Genomic DNA, 20,005 nt, shown 5'->3' with positions numbered 1-20,005 from the left:
TCTCTAGCGAATGCAACCATTTCAGTCACGAATGTGCTGTCATACATTGTAACGGAAATCTGCATAAAGCAAAAAAGGCTGGACTTTGTCAGGAAGCTGCGGAGTGGGTGGGCTTGGAGCTGACAGGGAGCAGCAGCACTTTTTACATGACCAGATGAAGCATGACCTCTTCTAAAACCTCTGCTTATAATTTGATTTTACTGCATTAAATACAAAAGTTGTGGATTATTCTCACATGCTTGTTATCTTGGTTTATAAATCTTGTAAAATAAAAAGAAAAGAAGTTAAGTTGTGGGCCTCCATGCCCTTATGTTTGTGCTGGTGTGAATTATCGCCAGCGTGGAAACTCAGCCTGTTTGTAGTTTCATGCTTAATTAGCACACCTTACAAAGTATTCTGGGAAATTGTGACATTCAGGAGGAATGTGCAGCACTAAAATTCTCATTCACCACCTAATGTACCACACCATGTTCATTCTCATATTTTTATATGCTTTGTAAGATTTTTTCTTCCCTTTCTTGTGAAAACAGATGTCAGTCATTGCTTGGCACCTGATGGAGCAACACTGAAAAACCTCTGCAAAAACAAACGTGCTTCACAGTGCACATGAGTGAGGACTGATTTGGAATAAACTGAGGTTCAGTGCATGCAATTTATAGATCTTTTTTGGCTATTGCAAGTATTTGGTTTGGTGCTGAAAGTCTGCTAAAAACACTGATACCATGATGATTTAGTCAAACCAAACATCTTTTTGTCATCAGTAGTATTTTCTTGACATTAGCTTGATATCTGTAAGTTTGGATGAGGAGTCAGTTAGCTGCCGACTGACTAAACAAGTTCCCTAAAATCAGTGTGACCCTCCTCCAGGCTGACTTGCTTCACCTTCTCCTCAGGAAGGTGATGGAGATGAGGAGAAACAGCCTCATATCCATCTTCTCCTGATACCACAGTGGCCTCAGATCTTTGCCCATCCACCATGAGGATCTAGGCTGCTTTGATGGGTTCTATCCTGTCCCGTTCACCAATCTATTCACCCATTTTTTTCCCCCTCCCTTACTCATCCATCCTTCCCTCCCTCATTGATCCACCTTTCCCTCATCAAATTCATCCTTTCATTCTTCCCCCTTCTCACACCCATTTATCCTTTTTGTCTCATTCATTCATCATCCTCCCCCTCCCTCATCCATACATACATCTTTCTGCCCTTTATCTATTCATTGATACTTTTATCATCTCTTCTTTCCTTTCCTCTTTCATCCTTTCCGTCATCCATTAATCCATCATCGTGTCACTCATTCATTCTTCCATCCTTTCTCTCTTGTTAGTTTTTCCATCCTTTATTGACTTATCTATCATCACCATCCCTCATTCATTCATCCTTCATCCTCCATTCCTTCTCTCTATTCATCCTTCAGTCCTTCCCTCCATCATTCATTCATCCATCATAACCCCCTTTTTCATCTCCCCTCTATGTTTTATCCCTCCTCCCTTATCCATTCATCCTTCCTACCTTCCTTCTTCACCCTCTCCATCACACCCGCTGTCCGTCTTACATCCTCCTCTTTCTGTCATCCTTTCACCACCCTCTTCATCCTTTAAATCATCCAAACTATTTTTTGTCCCTCTTTATATTTTTCACTATATTTTCCTCAGGTACCATCTGGAGGGGAGGGGCTTATTTCACCAGCTTGGGTCTCTGACCCCCTGACACCCTGAGACTCCTCCTCCCAGCCTTAAATCATGTGACACCCCAGATGAGCCAATAAGAGAACTTTCAAATATGTCATGATTAATGCTTTATGTTCCTTGGTTTACTTTCATGTTCTTTCACGTTCTGGGGTTTTGTCATGTTTTTGGTTTTTAGTGTTTAGTGTCATGTTCTGTGTTTTTTGGTTTCTGGTCATTAGTTCACCTGGTCTGATCAGCTCATTCACTTCACCTGTGTCTAATTTGTCCTTCAGTGTATTTAAGTCCATTGGTTTCAGTTTCCTGCATGCTAGTCCATTGTCTTCTGTTTGGTTGCTTTTTGTTTTTTACCTTGATTGTGTAGTCCAAGCCATGTTTGTTTCAGTTAGATTTAGTCCATGCCTTGTCAGTTTTGCCATCTTATCCTTTTGTTTTTGTAAGTTTATTTATTGATTTATTTTTTTAAACCTTTTACCTGAACCAGTCTGCCTCATCTGCCTGCACTTGGGTCCTCATGTCCATGGCTCCTTGACAGCATAACCTCATACATACGTTTAACAATATATTTTATTAAACCAGTAAACCCATGCTGTTCTGTTGTCTGTCCTTGCTAGTGATACTACATTTTGTTCCCTCTGATATTTTTTTATGTTGAAATAAGAGTGAGTTTGAATGAGTGCTGAAGTTACAGAATAAAAATGTGAAAACTATCTATAAATGTTGAGCTGAAACCAAAATGCAGATGTGAGTGTGCATGTCGGTGTTCGCTTTGACACATAAGTTCCTTGTCAAAGTCCCCGATATTTATATTCAGAAAACACATACTGGAACAGTCCTTAACAAAGAGGTGGGTGAAGGTAATATAAATTTAAATGTTTAATGCACCAGCATCAGTCCATCTTTCATACACCATCTTTAAAGTGTGCAAAGGATTGTGGGTGTTCAAGGATACACAGGTCTTTAGGCTCTTTCACAGATCACTTCAGCAACATGTCCGTAACAATGAGCCCCTCTCTAAGCCGCCTTTACCCATTCACAAATGAACCAAACAAACCAGCCTAATCCCATGTTGGCGTGTCCATTTGCAAATTATTACCCTATTATGGGATTAGAGGTGGCGTGATGCCGTGATGCTAACTTGGAGGGGTCTAATGTGGCAAACAAAGCATGTAATGTATTTATATATATATATATATATATATATATATATATATATATATATATATATATATATATATATGTGTATGTATGTATGTATGTATGTATGTATGTATGTATTTATGTATGTATATATATCCCTTACACTAGGTACCAAGTTGCCATAAGTAGCAGACAGTATTATGCACAATAACCAGACATTAAAATATTTAGACTCGTCATATTGTAGTGTGTATAATTCAGTGCTGATTGTTTACACTTTTAAAGGAATACTACTAAATACCCAAACAAAGGCTAATTCAGTATCTGTCTTGCATCCTGTCTCCTCTCTGACATCCCTCCAGCCAGTAAAAGTAAGTCTGATGTTGACTCTGTCCCTTTCCCTCTTTTATTTCCTCGCTTCCTCCAATAATATCCTTCAGCATTTCTTTGCTGAATCAGCCACAATATGCATTTAAAACAGCCAACATGTTGGTATCCAGTTACTGGCATGTGAAGTATGGTTTCTCAGTCTCAGAATGCAGTAGTGTAATGACAAAGCTGGGAATGTAAATTAGAAATGTCTTGTTGGTTGCATACATCTTTGATTTCCCGCCTCTATTGCTACCTCCCATGGTGGCTTAGAGGCATATCAGAGGTGGGCTAACATTGAGCCCTCCATTCAATCCCTGCCTTTTTGTAAATTGCACCGAAATCTGCAACAACCATAGCTTGGAAAGGTTTGTGAAAGGATCCTTGACAGAGAATATAATGTGTTCAGTCAGAGGCTTCTTCAGGTCGACTTTATTGAAGAATGGTGCAGGGAGTCGTTTGTGCCAAAGTATTGGCATAAGAAGAAATTATGTGATTAATAATGACTATTAATGATTTTATCAAAGATCCCAACTTTTCAAAGACTGATTAGTTTCAAGTAGAGAAAAAGTATTTTAAAGTATGTGGTAGTAATACCCAGAACTGTTGTGGAGAAGACAAGTTTGTCTGTGTGCACATCATCAGTATCTAAATTTCCTTGAGTTCTCCGTCATGGTTTCAGTGTTATGTTGTGTTTTCTGTTATGTTTTGTTAAGATGTCTCGTCGCTAGGTTTTAGCCTCGGTTTACTTGTCTTCATTGCTTTTGTTCAGCTGCTGCTTTATGTTTATTTAGTATCTGCTTCATTTCTTTGTTTTTCTTGTCCAGCGTCCTATCCTTTGTGTGTTCTGTTAAGTCTCTAGTCTTTGTTTTGGAGTTTGGCGTTTGTTTTTAAATTTCTGGTTTTTCTTTGTTGTTCCTCACCATTTACCCTAGATGTCCTAAGTTACCTTATTTCCAGGTTGGCATGTCGCCACCTGTTCTCTGTTTCTCATTTACTCACCTGCATCCTCTCACTCAATCACTCCTCCCTGTATATGTGTTCCTTGTTTTTCTTTATTCTTTGCAAGAGTCTCTGTCTTTCTTTGTTAAATCCTGTCTTGTTTTCTTGTTCTTCTTCATCTGTGATGGAAACACAGACATGCAATGCACAGAGATGCGTAGCAGTCCTCTTTGTGTGGTGAATAATTTGTTGTGTAATTTCTCTTATTTCTAAGAATAACACCTGTGGCCTGTTGGTGGGCAGCACGCTGGTGGCAAGCAGTGTGCTGAGAGGTTTAGAGTGTCTGGCAGATGGTTTTGTGTGGTCTCTGAGGGCCAGCCAGACTAGTTACCACAGTTCCCACTTCGTGGCTGCAAGGGCCAATTCAATGGGCGTACTTTCTATTTTGATGATTCTCTAAAAAGCCCAAAGACAAACAATGGAAATGGCTGGAGTCTAATTTATAACAGCCAGAGTTAAGTCTCCTGTTTTCCTGGGTGGAAACCACATAAAAGATCGGCGAGGAAGAAGAATTCTACTTTGGGTTTAAAGGATTATCATGTCGCTGCCTGAGCTTGCCCAGGACAGTCAGTCACCTCCCAGTGACCTCCTGCTCTTCTGAAAAAACCCTCCGAGGCTCTGAGCAGACAAATAGATCATGCTAACAGTTAGAGGTACCACAAGGAACATACAAATGACTGGCAGCATCTTGCACATTTCTCTTATCTCCATATTTCTCCAAACTATCTGGTTCATGAAAACAATCACTTTATCCCCTCACGTTATTGTTTGGCTGAAGAGTGATAAATTATTTTTACTATCCCAAAAAGCACAGACATAGTTTGGAAAGTGTTGTCTCTAAATGAATGTTTGAAAGCGAGGAGGGAAGTAGCTTGTGTATTCTCCACAGTGAGATAAACAAAGAGACGCAGAGCAGAACCACTGTCAATAATGAAACATTTTCCAATATGTCCAGGGTTAGAGCACAGAAATGAATCATTTGCAACATTACAGCGCTCTGCAGTCATTGATGATTTTTAAATTCTTTACACATGTACAAAATATGAGTGTGACGAAAACCGAAATGCACATTTGCTTTTGATCATTTTATTCCAGCAACATTTTCACTTCATTTTACATTTTAAATTGAGGCATCTGTTTGTAAGACCGGTACAGTCAACAAATACTTTTTCAAGGAAAAACCTTCTACTGTGTCTGTGTTGTGATATAAAATGTGGATCTGTGATGGTTGACTTAGCACAAACAGATCCAAATGTTCAGCCTCTTGAAATGTAAATATGATCCACAAACACTTAGACACAAGATAAATACCTACATGTTTATGATCACATTTTCCAGAGTGGTCAGCCTGGTAACTTTATCTTTATCCTATTCACATTGTTCCTACCATATATGATGCATTTATGTTTTATGTAATCTGTGAGTAACAATGAGTCCAAATTATACTTAATTCTTGAAAAATACATGATGGATTTGGAAGTAGAATAACACTAACCAAGCAACAGCTTTAAACATTAAACTTTTCTGAGAATAATTTTCTGACAATCTGCATTGTTTCCCACAGTTTTTAGGCTATAGCAGAGCTCTTAAAGCCATCCTTTTTTGAGAAAGATTTGTACTTTCTTGCAGAAGCCTTTCCAAACCTTTGCTAGCATTGTCTTAATACTAACCACAATCTTTTCCTAAACATAACAAGTACATCTCTTTCTTAAATCTTATCCATTTACTCCAAAGTAACAAAACATATAAAGCCTATTGTTTTACTCAAAAGTTTTTTTGTCTAGCTCAGGGCTACTCAATTCGGTCCTCCGAGGGCCGCAATCCAGCAGGTTTTCCATGTATCACTGCACCAACACACCTGAGTCAAATTAGGTGGCTCTAACAACCAATCAGGTTCTACACAATGACTCATTAATTTGACTCAGGTGTGTTGGTGCAGGGATACATGGAAAACCTGCTGGATTGCGGCCCTCGTAGGACCGAATTGAGTAGCCCTGGTCTAGCTGCTAACTATGAAAAAAATGGAAGCAGTTACAGATATTTCAGCTGTTTGGAATTGGTAGGTCTCATGTGTCAAGTTGGAGATGCCACTACAGGTGACAAAGCAAACACCTAAACACCAGGACAAAACATCTCCAAGTGTTTCATCTTGTGGTCATACATCCTTTACACTTTACTCTGATCCACACAGAGTTTCTCTTTTGCCATTTCTCCAAGTAATAAATGGCCAACAATTTAACCATTTACAATTAAATTTTCGAAGGCTTCATCTGTACTCACTTGTCTTTCAAAGCAGGCAAAGGTCTGTAGTATCCTCCTTCCTTTCCAATTACACCACAGGAGCCCCCCCTTCCAAATACCTGTTTAACTCAGCATAATATGCATGTAGGAAACATTTTAGAGTTTGAAGCAATCTCCCCAAGGCACCTTGATGTTGGGCGTGATATTCAAGAGGACTGGTCATGGTCTACATGCAACAACTTCAATACTACGAGAAGAATAATTTAGAACTTTGTTCTAAATTATGGGCCATTACAGTCCATAAAAAGATGCTCAAACGGCTCACTTACTGCAGGTAAAGGTTGCAGTGGAGGAAAGTTAACTTTCTAATTTGGCTTAACTGTTAACTGACACACATGACAAGTTTTAAAAAAGGAGGATACTCCAATTGCCTGAGAATGTTGGAATAGGTCTTCTTAACACCAAAATGTCTACAGTCATCATGTGCGGCTTTCAAACACAGGGTCTGCCACGGCCTCCACACCAGGAGAAACCCATTTCCTGAACAACAGACCATTTTGCAAGAAATTTTGCAACAGGTCGTCATGTGACACTGACATGCACAGGTGTGAAATCGCCCAGGCAATGGCAACAAACAGAAACCACAGGTGCACAAGTAGAGAAAACATACAGTAAATTTACAAGGGAGCTTGGTTAGCCCAAGAGGACAGCCTGTACAACCAGGAGACACATCAGACCAAATTCAGTATGGCTACCCACCAAGCCATTCCCCTAGATTAAATTAAACTTATCTGTAAGCAGTGCTACAGTGATGTCACCCTTACACCAGGCTGTCTGAACTTTATTGTCAACAGGTGGTATGTGGTTAACCTACCCCCTCCCAGGGGTGGGAGGCGGCACTCACTCGGCTTCTTTTCAGTTGTGGCTGAATTCGGCACCCCTGATGTTACCCCACATCCAGCTCTTCCTTAAGGCCTTTTCCTTTCTTTTACTGTTCCTGTATTACCTCTTTATTTTCTGAAGCTAAGTGATAATTTGGTCCAGCATTCAGGTAAACCCAGCCTTTGCTGGACCACAGCTGAAACCACTATTTTTTTGGTTTCAGTTGGGAACAGTTTTTAGGTTCTGAACCGCATTTTCTTTTCTTTCTTTTAATTAAAAGTGCTGGGCAGTTGGTAATTATGTTCGGTAACTGGCATCAGCATGAAGTCCTGTTGGTTTGACAGGTGTAAAAGAGCAAATTTTAAATCACTTCTGCTAGCATTTTACAGGCATTACAAAGAGTTTTGTTTGAAATTTCAACTAACCTTACAGTACATCAAATATACCGTGAACACCACAGCCATATAAGATACTTTCATTCCTTAAAATAATGCATTAAATAGTTTTTCACTTTGTTTTTTAGTCTGATAAATGAGGCCAAACACAGCAACAAGCTGGAAAGGCTTTTATTTAAACAGTCTGATATCACAAAAACATGCCAATAAATACCCTGAATAAGAATTAACTAAGATTATGAAATCAGAAATCTAACCAACTTACAGTTCTTAGTTTTTGATGCTGAGCACTTTAGACTGATTTGGGTTGGGACAAGAAAATACTTAAGCCTTATTTAGCTTTAATGCTATAAAAAAATATTTTCTATTCCAGTTGAATTGTGACACATGTCACAGTGTTAACACTGGATTTGACTCCTTAATACAAAACAGGGCGAGATCGACTTCATGGTCTCCATAGAGTGTCACAATTTACATCCAAAAAAAGAAACCTGTACAGGTTCATTTAGTCTTTCTGGAATACCCTTTGAGAGGTTGATGTGAGAAGCCAGAGAGCTTAACTTGAACTTACTTTGCATAATTGTAATGGACATCTTATGAATAATCCCCCCACCTAAACTTGAGGTTAAAAAAAAGGGTTTTAAACGGGCAACAGTAATAATCTTCTTTATTTGCTGTCACTGAACTGTAATTGTGTAAAAAGCCAAATTTCCTCCTAGACTTGCTATTAAGTAGTTAGCAAAACTTGAATTACACAACAACAACCAAAAGGAAGGCATGGGGAGCTGTTTGTTTATGGAGTGAAAACACAGTTTTTTTCCCCGATTTCCCAAGAAAAAAAAAAAAAAAAAAAGTTACACTCCACCATCCTCTGCAGTGCTGGAGGCTTTCTTGCAATCTGGTGAGCATCTGATCGTTATTTGGGTCTCATTGCACTGTTATCATGATAAAAAACACTGCGCTGGGGCCCAAGGGCTCTATAAAGAAACCCAGAAAGGTCTAAATTGAGACCATGACTGACAACCGTCTCAATGTCGGCGAGAAGTCTGTAATCAGAGCTGGCTTAGTGTAGACAGCGGGACCATCCATCCGTCTCTAAAAGAGATTCTGGCACAACCTCAGAGCTGGAGGGTTACACACAATAGGAGGACATAGATGTCTGCTCCACTTAGTTTTAAACCTCTAGGATGATAAGATGAGAATTATGCTCAATGTCAGGGTTTGCAAATATAACAAAAGCCCCATTAACACTTATAAGCCCAGACAATTCTCTTAGTCGTTGTGTATTTGTGGACCATAATATCACTCCTTCATAAACTTCCTCATGAAATCTTAACTTAAATAACTGTGACTTCACCTATCCAACGCTGCTGTTCAGCTAAAGAGGAATTATAGACCAAGTGATTATATCAGCTTGAGTTAGTTTTCTTTTTAACTATGCAAATATAGCTGCAGCATACACAACTAGCTTTGGTGTTTTACAATGCTTTCCAACTTGCAGCATTAAATGGCATGAAAATTAAAGTTTGTGTTATCATGATACAAACTTAGTTTGTAAAAGAAGACAAACATGTTGGTGCTCCAGAAGCAGTGAAGGCCAATGGAAAGAAATGTCTGTCTTGAAGAAGCTCTACTGAACTTTGGCAGATTTTCTCAGTAGGGCATCCCCTACCCCTAAAGCATGGTACACATAAGGTTTATTTTAATCTGATGAGATTTTTTTTTATCTGTTCAAGACCTTACACATGAAGATAAAAGATCAGGCTTTTAACAGTTTTGATCATACTGTATGTGTGTGTGTGTGTAATTCTGATTGTCGGCCACGACCCGTTTTGGAGCCAATTATCGAATTCGCTCTCAACACAGCTCAGATCAAATGATAATTTAATACAAAATCTTATAAGGCTCAAGATAATTTTTCCGTCCTTGGTCAGGAAGAGGCAAAATCGGGACAAAACCAGCTCGATAATCTTTGTGTGTGTATCAGGCCTAATTGGGCATCGGTCTAGCATTTGGCCTGATCTCTGAACTCTTTGCAGTTCGTAAAAGTCAGTCTGATGTTTACTCTTGTCTTATCGCTTGCTTTGACCTTTCCCTTCCTCAGATAATTTTCTCTTGCATTTCTTTGAATAATCAGCCACAGTGCACATTGAAAACAGCTGGTCTGTTGATTTCCAGCTGATAGCGTATGACACGATGCTTAAAGTGAAATTCAGCCTTAAAGTGATACAGCGTCCCAGTAGCAAAAGTCAACGGCTTTAGGAATGAATGTCACTGTGCCATCAAAACGTGTCAGAAACTCCTTGCTAACATGTCATGATCTATGGATTTGGGGTTGGGATTCTTATAGTCTTTTTGAGTTCGCTTTCCTGTTTTATTTAGTAGATATTGCCCTTGTGTATTCTGTTATGCTTCTGCTTCCTGTTTGTTTGTACACCAGGTTTCATTTGCTAATTTGCTCCACCTGCCCCCCATTAGTTTCTCTGTGTGCATATACACTCTTCACCATGCCAGTTCATTGTATTGTCATGTTGTCATTGTGTGTCCTCTGATTTCGCTGTACTTATTTTCAGTTTATGTTAATTAAACCTTCATTTCTGCACTGGTCTGCCACCTGCCTCATCAGCCAGCACTTGGGTCCTCACCCCAATGCCACAGCCCTGGCACATGTTAGCCATAACAGCTAATTCTCCTCAATGTTTGTTTTTTTGTATGTATATTTATGTATTTTTGGCCCTAATGCAGTAATGGCATGCATCTTTTAAAATAGCAATTTACAACACTAATAATTTCACTTGTGCTCACTAAGCCAGAATAATATAGTCCCTCTGGGATGTTGTGGCCTTTTTTTGTTACGACCTGCAATGTCTGCATTTGCAGCAACTTTTGTGACAAAAGTTGTGGCCAAGAAAAAGCACCTGAAATATATTTAAAAAATTATTCATAATATTCCAACATTTTTATTGAAATAAGCACACTGGGGGAGTATTACATCATTTTCAGCATTTACAGAAGATCTGGATCTGATCTAATCGTGGTGATTTTCTTCATCTGCAGTATTTGGCTGGACAAAAATATCAGCTGACAACTTTTTTTTTCTTCCACTACAATGTTGCCCGTGGTACAAAACAGCTTACCTCCACTTTCCTCCACTTTCATGGTCAACACTCGGAAAGCAGTCTGAGTCTTAGACCTTTAATAGACCGCTGGCTGAAATGCAACAAACCTGGTCCATCTGCTTCGTGGACTTTCTGAATCTGTATATGAGAGCCACATAAACACCTGTGAGCAAATGTTATGCATGGTACTTTTGTTCAGTTTTAGATGGCAGATGCCAGGGATGTGTGATGACAACATTCTTCCTGTTGATACAATACCATTAGTTCATGCTACTTTTTCATCGATACTGATACTGTTTGCTCCTTAAAGGAAAATTACACAATTGTACAGTGTGCTTTAATGTCTGAATAAAACCCATGACCATAAATACTTGAAAGAAATGCTAACAAATTATACTAAAATATGTTAATGAGTAAAATAAATAAAAATAGAAAATAAAAAATATCTTTAAAATGATAGATTAAGTATATTACAAATGAATATGATTCATTTAAATTTGTTAAATTGAATATAAATACAATAGATGATAGTTATATAATAAATATAATAAAACAAAGTGATCAAGAACCTGCATTAATCCAGTAAAATATAAAAATACATGAACATCATCACTGGTACAATCAGCATCATCATGGCAACGTCTGATAGGCTACCATAATCATGTGACATGGAAAACACTGCGACTGGGTTTTAAATGTAATTTTATGGACCAAAACTTTTAGAAGTAAAAACAAATCACATTTTTTGTGTTAGCACTGTGGCATCTCAATAGAAAAAAAAAAAGAAGCATCAAACCCGTTATCTTAAAGGGACATTGTGTAAGAATTATTGCCATTTAACGTTGGAATAGTGCATTTCATTCTAACCTGTAGTGCATTCTAGCTCCTCACTTTGTGACATATATTGCAACAACGGTAGTCGCCTTGTCTCAAAAAGCCTCAACAACACAGATGAAAACATTTCATCTGATAGTTAATAGAGGAAAAACATCTGGTGGACAGAAAGCACTGTCAGATATGGTTTCTCCGTGTTTAGAAGGAAGGATGGTTCTAACAGGGGGAGCGGATCTTGATGGGAAAACTGGCCTCGACACAGCACCGGTTTTTTGTCACAGCAAATTCCAGCTCATAAAGCCTTCTCACCGGCTTTTAGTCCAGCTTTACTATGACTGAAAGCTGGCGTTTATCATGACTATGAAACTGACTGAAACCAAATAAACACACACTTGTTTACCAACCAGGCTGGTGTATTTTAACTTAAACTATTGTTATGCTGCCCATGGTAACGAGCAACACTGTCTAGCAAAACCGAATGGAAAAAAGTTAGCTTCAGGTTCATTTAGGCAGTACAGTTGATTTACTTGTTGAAGAAAAAGCTGTAACTTCAGCATCCCTTTTAAAATCTTTGTCCGTCTTGAGCTCCTTCTAGCTGGGGAAGGCTAGCCCGATGTTTGTCCTTTTTGTATCGTCTGGTCACGCTGCTCTTTAAGTAACCTTTTTCGCTTTTTGGCAATGGTAAAACTTTTCCTGTGCTGCAGCAGCATAAGCATGATCCTACATTTTTGCCAGGGTAGCAAGCCACTCTCTCTTATCTTCTCCTCTTGCATCTCAATCACTGTGCACTGGCTCACAGGGAAAACACGTAGTTGGTGCTATTTGTCCCTTGTGAGTGGCTGTAATTTCAAGATGGCAGACCGTCATGGCGCTACCCTACCAGCTTACTTGTCATATGTATAAACAGATCTAAAATTCTTTGCTTACAAGAATGTGTCAGATCATTAGTGAAGGTCATTATACACCAAAGATAACACAAATATACATGCAGACATCGATTTTGGCCAGTAAACAGCAGATATTCACACGCCCCTCCCTAGCAGATGTGACATGCTTCTCTCGCATGCACATCTGTACATTAATAACCAGAAGCACAGATGCAGGGTTGAAAATGTAAAAAGAAACGGGCAATGAAGAGGAGTGCTAAAGCTTCCAATAAAGCTGCAGTGATTAGACAAAATAATTGCAATGATTTGTGATGATTGACTGAAGTTGCAATAAGAGTTGTAATCGCATCTCCGTAAATTGATAACATTAATTTTTCACTTTGGTCTCATTTTATTTTTTTTACGTTAGAGGCCATTTAGCAGACACTTTTTTTCAAAGCGACCTACAGTGGTTAGGTTGTAGCGTTAAGGGGCTTTTCTAAGGACCCAACTGGAAGGTGTTAATATTCACCCATGTGGGATTCAAACTCTGGTCTCCCACATGGGGGACCAATGCGCTGCCAACAATGAGCTAACCAGCAACACATGAATCGCATTGGAGGCATTAACTGTGGTAACAGAAAGTATTGTCTTGGTTGCCAGGGTGACCTTCAGCGGGACAACACTGCTCATCAGTCACTTAATGCATAATTATTACAGATGTGTCGTATAGCAGCAGAATTTAATCCATATTCTCATATGAAATCCAATGCATTTGGGGTTAAATAATTCTGCTGGCAGCTTTCTCCTGCTTGAAAACTATTTATTCTTCCAAAACTACTACCATTAAATTTGGAAAGATCATTATTCTACTGGCATATTAAGCATAGTGCCTTTGAACTGACATAAAAATAGAAACTACAAAGTGTGTGTGGTGGGTAGAATTGGGACCCCATTTTAAATGCAGACAATGCTTTCTGCTAGAATCCGGTGACATGTAACATAAACACAAGATTTGCTGACATTGTTGAATTTTATTGATATTTGGAGATTGTTTTGCTTTCATTTGATGACAGACTGAGGTAGTCCACGGGCTGCTTCCTGCCCTCGGGCCATATTTGCTTATGTGTGGTTTATGTTCTTCATTCTATCCTGATTAAATGAGGGAATTTTGTCCACCACAACAAAGCCGTTAATCGACTTTCCTTTGGTGTTGTTTCTTTGGTGCTGACACACAGTTTCCACACATTACATACCTCCACCATGTGAAGCTGCGTTATAAGAGGTCAGGATCATTTCTCCAGTTCAGTCTCGTGGAACAAGAGAAGCTAAAGTGCATCTGGTAACACCGGCTGTGCAATTTTTAGGAATTTGTAGATTGGGAGACAAATCTATCTACTTTCTGTTGCCAACACAAGACAACATTAATAAATGGAAATTTCTTGTTTTAGATTAGAAGAATGTTGAAAATAGTTGAGTTGAGAGCTGTTGTGTTTGATTTAAATAAAAAAAAAAACTGCCCAGGGTTCATTGTAAGAGTTGAAACTCCCTTAAAATGTCACTTTTTTCTGGATGGAGAAAGCTGACAAGATGGAAAGTTGCTTTGTGTCTCTTTGCTAAATAAAGTCATAGATTTTTGGAAAATGAAAAGAAAGTTCTCCTCTCTTCCTTCCCCCTTTGAATCTGTGTTTTCCCCTTACATTAAACACCTCCATTACTTGCAAGCACTCCGGTCTTTTTCTTTTCTCATGGGTGTTTCTTTTCTAAATAATGAAATCAGTTCTTTTCCCCTGATGAAAGTTCAGGCCCATACTCCAGCAGAATCACTGCCTGAATCACAGTCACGCAGGCTCACAGGTTAGCTTTGAACTGATCCGTGTAAAAAAAACCGCATAAAATTCTGGAAAGAATAACAGCAAGAAACATTAGTCCACTTACTGTAAGGACTTTTAATCTAGTCCAGTTTAAAGTTTGGATTTGTATGTTTGTTTGACAAGATCAAGAGAGTTCTCCTAAATGGATAATATAACAAGGTTGTTTTAACTGAGCAACTGAACTTAAGCTTTAAAGTTGAACCACATGGATTAATTTTACTGTGCTTTAAGAAAGGTAATTAGACTTGACACTCTCCTAAGAAACATTCACATATGATGAAAAGTCCTGTTAGTGCTGCATCTTAAGAAAACACTTTATTTGGGACTCATTTTTAAGATAAAATCATATTTAATACCCAATCAGTTTCAGCTGTGACTGCTGAGCTGTTGTCCACAAACCCTTGTATTAAGCTGTATATGGTATAAAGAGCCTGTTTGCAATTATAGATGCATCTCAGGATGTAGTTTTTATATCTGTCATGCTTTTTCTGATGGCTGCATGTCTGCAGCAACAGAGCTAGACATAAGAAAAGAACCAGGCTGATGCTGATGAACCCCAATCCTGGTGTCCTTACACAAGACTCTCCCTCAAGAGGGCAGTGTTTGAATGAGAGAGCCTCCATCTGTCAGTACTCATCAAATCATAGGGGTATGAGGGATGCCAGGAACTCACAGTCCACATTCAAACCAGATACAAGGATACTGAGTATTGAATCCTCATGAAAAACATTAGTAAAAAATCAAATATTGTAAACAACACATGGTGCTGTGTTGTATCTTATTGCAGGAGGAAAGAGCTGATGATGACTTTGTTAAAACAAGAAGGTCCTGATGAGACTTGTAGGACTGAGTATCTCATTAGATTTAATGTATCTGCTGACAGATGTGATGATGGGTAATCAATGATGGGAGATGAATGATCAGTTTGTGAACAGCCTTTTATCGAGCAGGGAACAGCAGTGGAACAACTTCTGAGTCAAGGCGCAGTCCAAAATAAACCACCACAAAAATGCTTTTTGAGACATGTAATGCAGCGAAAATTATTCAATTGTGTGTGTGTGTGTGTGTGTGTGTGTGTGTGTTTGGGGGGGGGGGCACTTGTGCGGTTGCAACAACAGAGATGTGCAAATCAGCTGCCTCTTTCATCAATGTGAATCTTCACTTTTCACACTTCTTTGCTGTAATGCCTCCTTTTTGTTCTTTATCTTACCACCTCTTCCTCACCTCTATTTTTACCCTCAAGTCCTTTTTTTTTTTTTTTTTTTTTTTTTTTTTTGGTGTGCACTCATTCAGACCTCCTCCCCTCTCTTCCTTTCGTCCTTTCTCAATGAATCCTCCGACCAGGTTCAACCCCTCCCACTCTGTGTAAGCCCTTAATTATCAGCCCTGACGACAAACTTGGCTTAAATAGACCGCGCGCCTCTCGCATCGAGAGTAGAAGTGACCAACTTGAACGAGCGGGCATCTCCTCTACCCACAATTCTTCTTCAGTTTTTTAATCTACATTTGGTGCGGCTTGAGTTATTTCTGCCCGACAAGTATGCAGGTGTCTGTGGCCCTCCTCGTCTCCAGCTCGGCGCTCCTGCTGCTGCAGGGATGCTGCACGGCCGTGAAGGGATGGAAGGTGCTAAAAAATGATGCTACGGAGATTTTACCGGAGTACAGAGAAAATACTCGGACACCTCACGAGGCGACTGTACAGACGTCAAACAATAACAACAACAATAACACCTTGAATAACAGGGCGAAAAACGGCGGAAGGACGGCAAACACCGTTTCTTATAGTAAGTTTGGTTTGTTTTTTAAACTCATTAAAAATGTTTAAATGTAAAATTTTACACCTAAAAAATATGAGCAGTGGTTGTATTAACGCAAATGAAATTAATAAAATTAAATTATAAAACAATTTATTTGTATTTATTTTAGCCAAAATCTTGAAGTCTGATGCGTAAAATTGAGGATTAATTTATTGATAATCATTCAAACTTTGTTCCCACTGAAATTTTATATCATTAAAATAAATATGTGGCAGGAAAACGTTTGTGTTTGATCTCATGATTTTTTTTCTTGCAAAATATGTTTTCCTTTTTATTATATAACTTAATTTGTGGTTCAAATGTTAGAAAAACTTCCCATTTTTCTCCTAAAAGCCATGACATAAACAGTTTGTCTGTCATTCTATCTTTAGTTTCGCTCTAAATGGATAAATAAACATTTTATGTGCAAGAGTGATTGGCTTTGGAAAAACCATGCAGTTCTTGAGCCAAAAAGATTTATCTTCAATAAACCTTCACATTCTGCCTCATTTTCACACCGACTCCCTGATTAGCAGCAGCTCTGCGGTGAGTGGGAAGTGTGTTTTCTTGTCAAACTCAAAGATGAGGGTGATGAGAGCGGCTCAGATGAACATTCTTGTGGTTTCTTCCCCCTGCACAATCTTGAAACCAAGCATTCAGAAAGACATCAGGGCTTTTTTCACGTTGTCTTCCAGGTTGTTTCCTTCTCTCTTTATACTATTAGTCAAGCTCCACTTACGCCATAACCATTTGATTGCAACAACATGTCTTCCAAATAGAGAAACTCCACAGTTTGCTCTTCGAGGGAATGTCTTTGGGGGTTGTAGAAATTGCTTTTTAAATGCAACACTGCCTTTTAGAATGATTCCCACCTGTGGCCGCATAGGTTGTATGTTGTGATTGAGCAGTACAAGCAGGATAATGTCACGCTTGCTCGCATGGATTCAGGATGGGTGGTGGAAAAGTTTTTGCTTAATCACGGCTTCTTGATTTTGAGATGAGAGGAGATGATTGATTAGATTAGAGGAACAGCTGACAGGGGAATTAGCAACTTAAGGTCAGTTAGAGCGAGTGATTTCTTTCTTTGATGATGTAACCGCAGCATGAGTTGGGATGAGAAATTATACTGAAAGTAACAAATCCAAACAAATCTGATTTTATATGAATCTGATGCTTTATTAGGCTCCAAATAAGGGATGTGTGCTTCTCCTGTTTTCATAGAGAACATGCAGCATATGTCCTGGGCTTCACTGAGGGAGAGAAGAATCTCCTGGATTATTTTCATCATCCATCTCTTAGGTTTGATCCTGGGATGGTTTCTTGTGGTCCCTGGGGGTGGGGGTGGGGGGCAGGCAGAGGCTTTGACCACTGGCTGGCTCTCCTCCAATTCTCTCTGCAGGCTTGTCTCTTATTCCTGAGAGAAAAGGACAACTCACGCAACTGTACAGCAAGCTAGTGTAGGATCTTTTCCCTTTCTCTTTGGTTTTTTTCCAGGCCATCCCAATTAGAGAGCAGAACAGGAACTGCCATAGAGATAGACTGGATTAAACACACATCAGATGAACAAGGAAAGCTGACAGTTTCGGGTATTTGGTGCAACACGCTGCCAAGTGTACGCAGAAGAGATTGTATACTACTGTGTTCTCTTTAACGCCATCCAAAGAATAAGACTAGATCAGGTTCTCATAGTGAGAAAAAGAAAGAAGTTACCTTACATAAATCTATTGTTCAGCCCATTTTTTTACCCGAAGAAAAGCCACAGAGGAAAACAGATCCCCCACTGAGTGTATCATTTCTTAACCGGCAGTTCTTTTGCTCCTCTTTTTACACTCGACTTGTAAAAAAACACGAGACAATAACTCATGCACACGGCTGTTAAAAAGCTGCGGCTGAAATATACGATTACAGGCTGAGTGTGTTGTCTCAAACCAGCCTGGCTGATGTCCAGTTTTTTTTTTTTTTTTTAATTGTACAGCTGCAGAGCTGCCTTAAAACAACCAGATAGTTATTTACTCCTCCATCACCACATACATTTGGTCAGGCCAACACAAAATGTCAGCTTTTCCTTCCAGCCCGAACCTCCATTTGGTTTGATTGAGCTCTTTAATGGCCCTTGGGTCTGGATTTGCTATCAGCTTATTGCTGCCAGCTGGATTTCTTTGTCAAGGGCTGTTGTCAGCTAATGATTGGACCAGGATTCAAGTGCACAAACTCAGATTTGATCTTACTAACTTAAATCTTCTCTTAAAAGTACAAATTGCTGTCTTTAGTTGAATTTATCAGTGGGCTTTATGCGTTTTAAAATTGGTGAGAGTTAAATTGAAACTCTACCTTGATTTCAGATTGTATCTCATTTGTTTTTAGAAAATGTTGTAATAGTTTAGTTAATTATAAGAAAAGTGAAGCAGAGCTGCTGCAGAGAAGCAGAGCATTCCTCACTGTGTGTTTATTTTGGGTTGGTTCCATGTGTGTTAACTGTCTTGCCTTGCTGTTTGACCCAGGTGCCTCCGAGCTGAGCTGCAGGGAGCTCCGCTCCACCCGTTACATCACCGATGGATCCTGCCGCAGCGCCAAGCCCGTCAGGGAGCTGGTCTGCTCAGGTCAGTGCCTCCCAGCGCACCTCATGCCCAACTCCATCGTTCGTGGCAAGTGGTGGAGGAACAGTGCTACGGACTACCGCTGCATCCCGGCACACTACCGGACGCGGAGGGTCCAGCTGCAGTGTCCAAATGGCAACACTCGGACTTACAAAATCCGCGTGGTCACCTCCTGCAAGTGCAAGCGTTTCAGGCCCCACCACAACCAATCTGTGGCCAAAGAGGTGCCAAAGACACAACGCAACAAGAAGCACAGTCGGTTGCCTCAAGATCGGAACAAGAACAACACGCCACTGACGGGCAACTCGTACTGATGATCCTCCCAAGCATCCAAAGAAAGAGACCAAAGCCTGCTCATACTCATGTTACTCATAAACCAACAAACATATCTCCTATGCAGAGGGAAGGGGATACTAGAGAAATTCCAAGAGAATTTATCCATAAGCTAACTGTACGGCTGAGTCGAAGTCATCAGTCTATAATTTTGTGAGCATATTTGTGAATTTTTGCTTATTTGCATGACAAAATGAGTCAGTGCCAGCTAGGGCTTGCCACAAAACTGACTGGCCAGGAGGTGGATAGTATGAAATCACTCCAACAGCCCAAAACCTCCAAACTGAAATCATGCAAGCATAATAAGAAATCCTCCCGAAGGCTTCAACTCCCATCTGTACAAACATCTAAAGGATTCAGAACTACACTCACCGCCCTCCGTTTAAAGCTGAGAAGGTGTATATTCACTCCAGAGTGGCTGAAATCCTTCTTTAGGCTGCATGTGGGGAGGGGGGAGCCTACGGCAGCTCTGGGGTCTCTGATGCTGACAGTTTTGAGAGGCCCTCATCCAGGCAGCTTTCTGATATTGACGCGGACAAACCCTACACACTCCAACCAGACCTGTCAGTAACAGTAAAGCTTTTCCTTTAACCGGGCAGTCAGGAGAGACAAGGATGGGTGGGAAATGAGGAGAGAGGGCAGTTTTCTAAGCAGTGACACCACAGAGGCACTGGGCATTCCTGTGACTCCTCTTAATTAGCTAGTTACAAAAGCAATTTCCTCTTGACATAGCCAGTTCCTGTTTGCTGCAATCACTGAAAAAAATGCAGATGTTGTGTAGGAGGCATCAGAAAGTGTATGATTATGTTGTTACCAAGGGGCAGAACGCTCTCCAAGACACCCACACTGAAAACGAGCCAGCAATCAAACC

At 39.7% G+C, this 20,005-nt stretch overlaps 1 protein-coding gene across 1 annotated transcript; it reads left to right on the top strand.

Moving 5' to 3' along the window:
* Positions 1-15,776: 15,776 nt before the first annotated feature.
* sost (sclerostin) lies at positions 15,777-19,753 on the top strand. Its single transcript, XM_041973232.1, has 2 exons — positions 15,777-16,192; positions 18,706-19,753. Exons 1-2 carry the CDS (start codon positions 15,949-15,951, stop codon positions 19,113-19,115), a joined length of 654 nt encoding a protein of 217 aa, XP_041829166.1. The 5' UTR covers positions 15,777-15,948; the 3' UTR covers positions 19,116-19,753.
* The last annotated feature ends 252 nt before the right edge of the window (positions 19,754-20,005 follow it).

The sequence above is a fragment of the Melanotaenia boesemani genome, chromosome 21 (genome assembly GCF_017639745.1).
Source record: "Melanotaenia boesemani isolate fMelBoe1 chromosome 21, fMelBoe1.pri, whole genome shotgun sequence".
NCBI classification, from domain to species: Eukaryota; Metazoa; Chordata; class Actinopteri; order Atheriniformes; family Melanotaeniidae; genus Melanotaenia; species Melanotaenia boesemani.
The sequence above is the reverse complement of the archived record's forward strand: the minus strand, read 5'-3'. Positions and strand labels throughout refer to the sequence as shown.

Coding starts and splice junctions, on each gene's coding strand:
- sost (XM_041973232.1), top strand. CDS start 15,949: ATGCAGGTGTCTGTGGCCCTCCTCGTCTCCAGCTCGGCGCTCCTGCTG. Junction 16,193..18,705: donor GGCAAACACCGTTTCTTATA/GTAAGTTTGGTT, acceptor TGTTTGACCCAG/GTGCCTCCGAGCTGAGCTGC.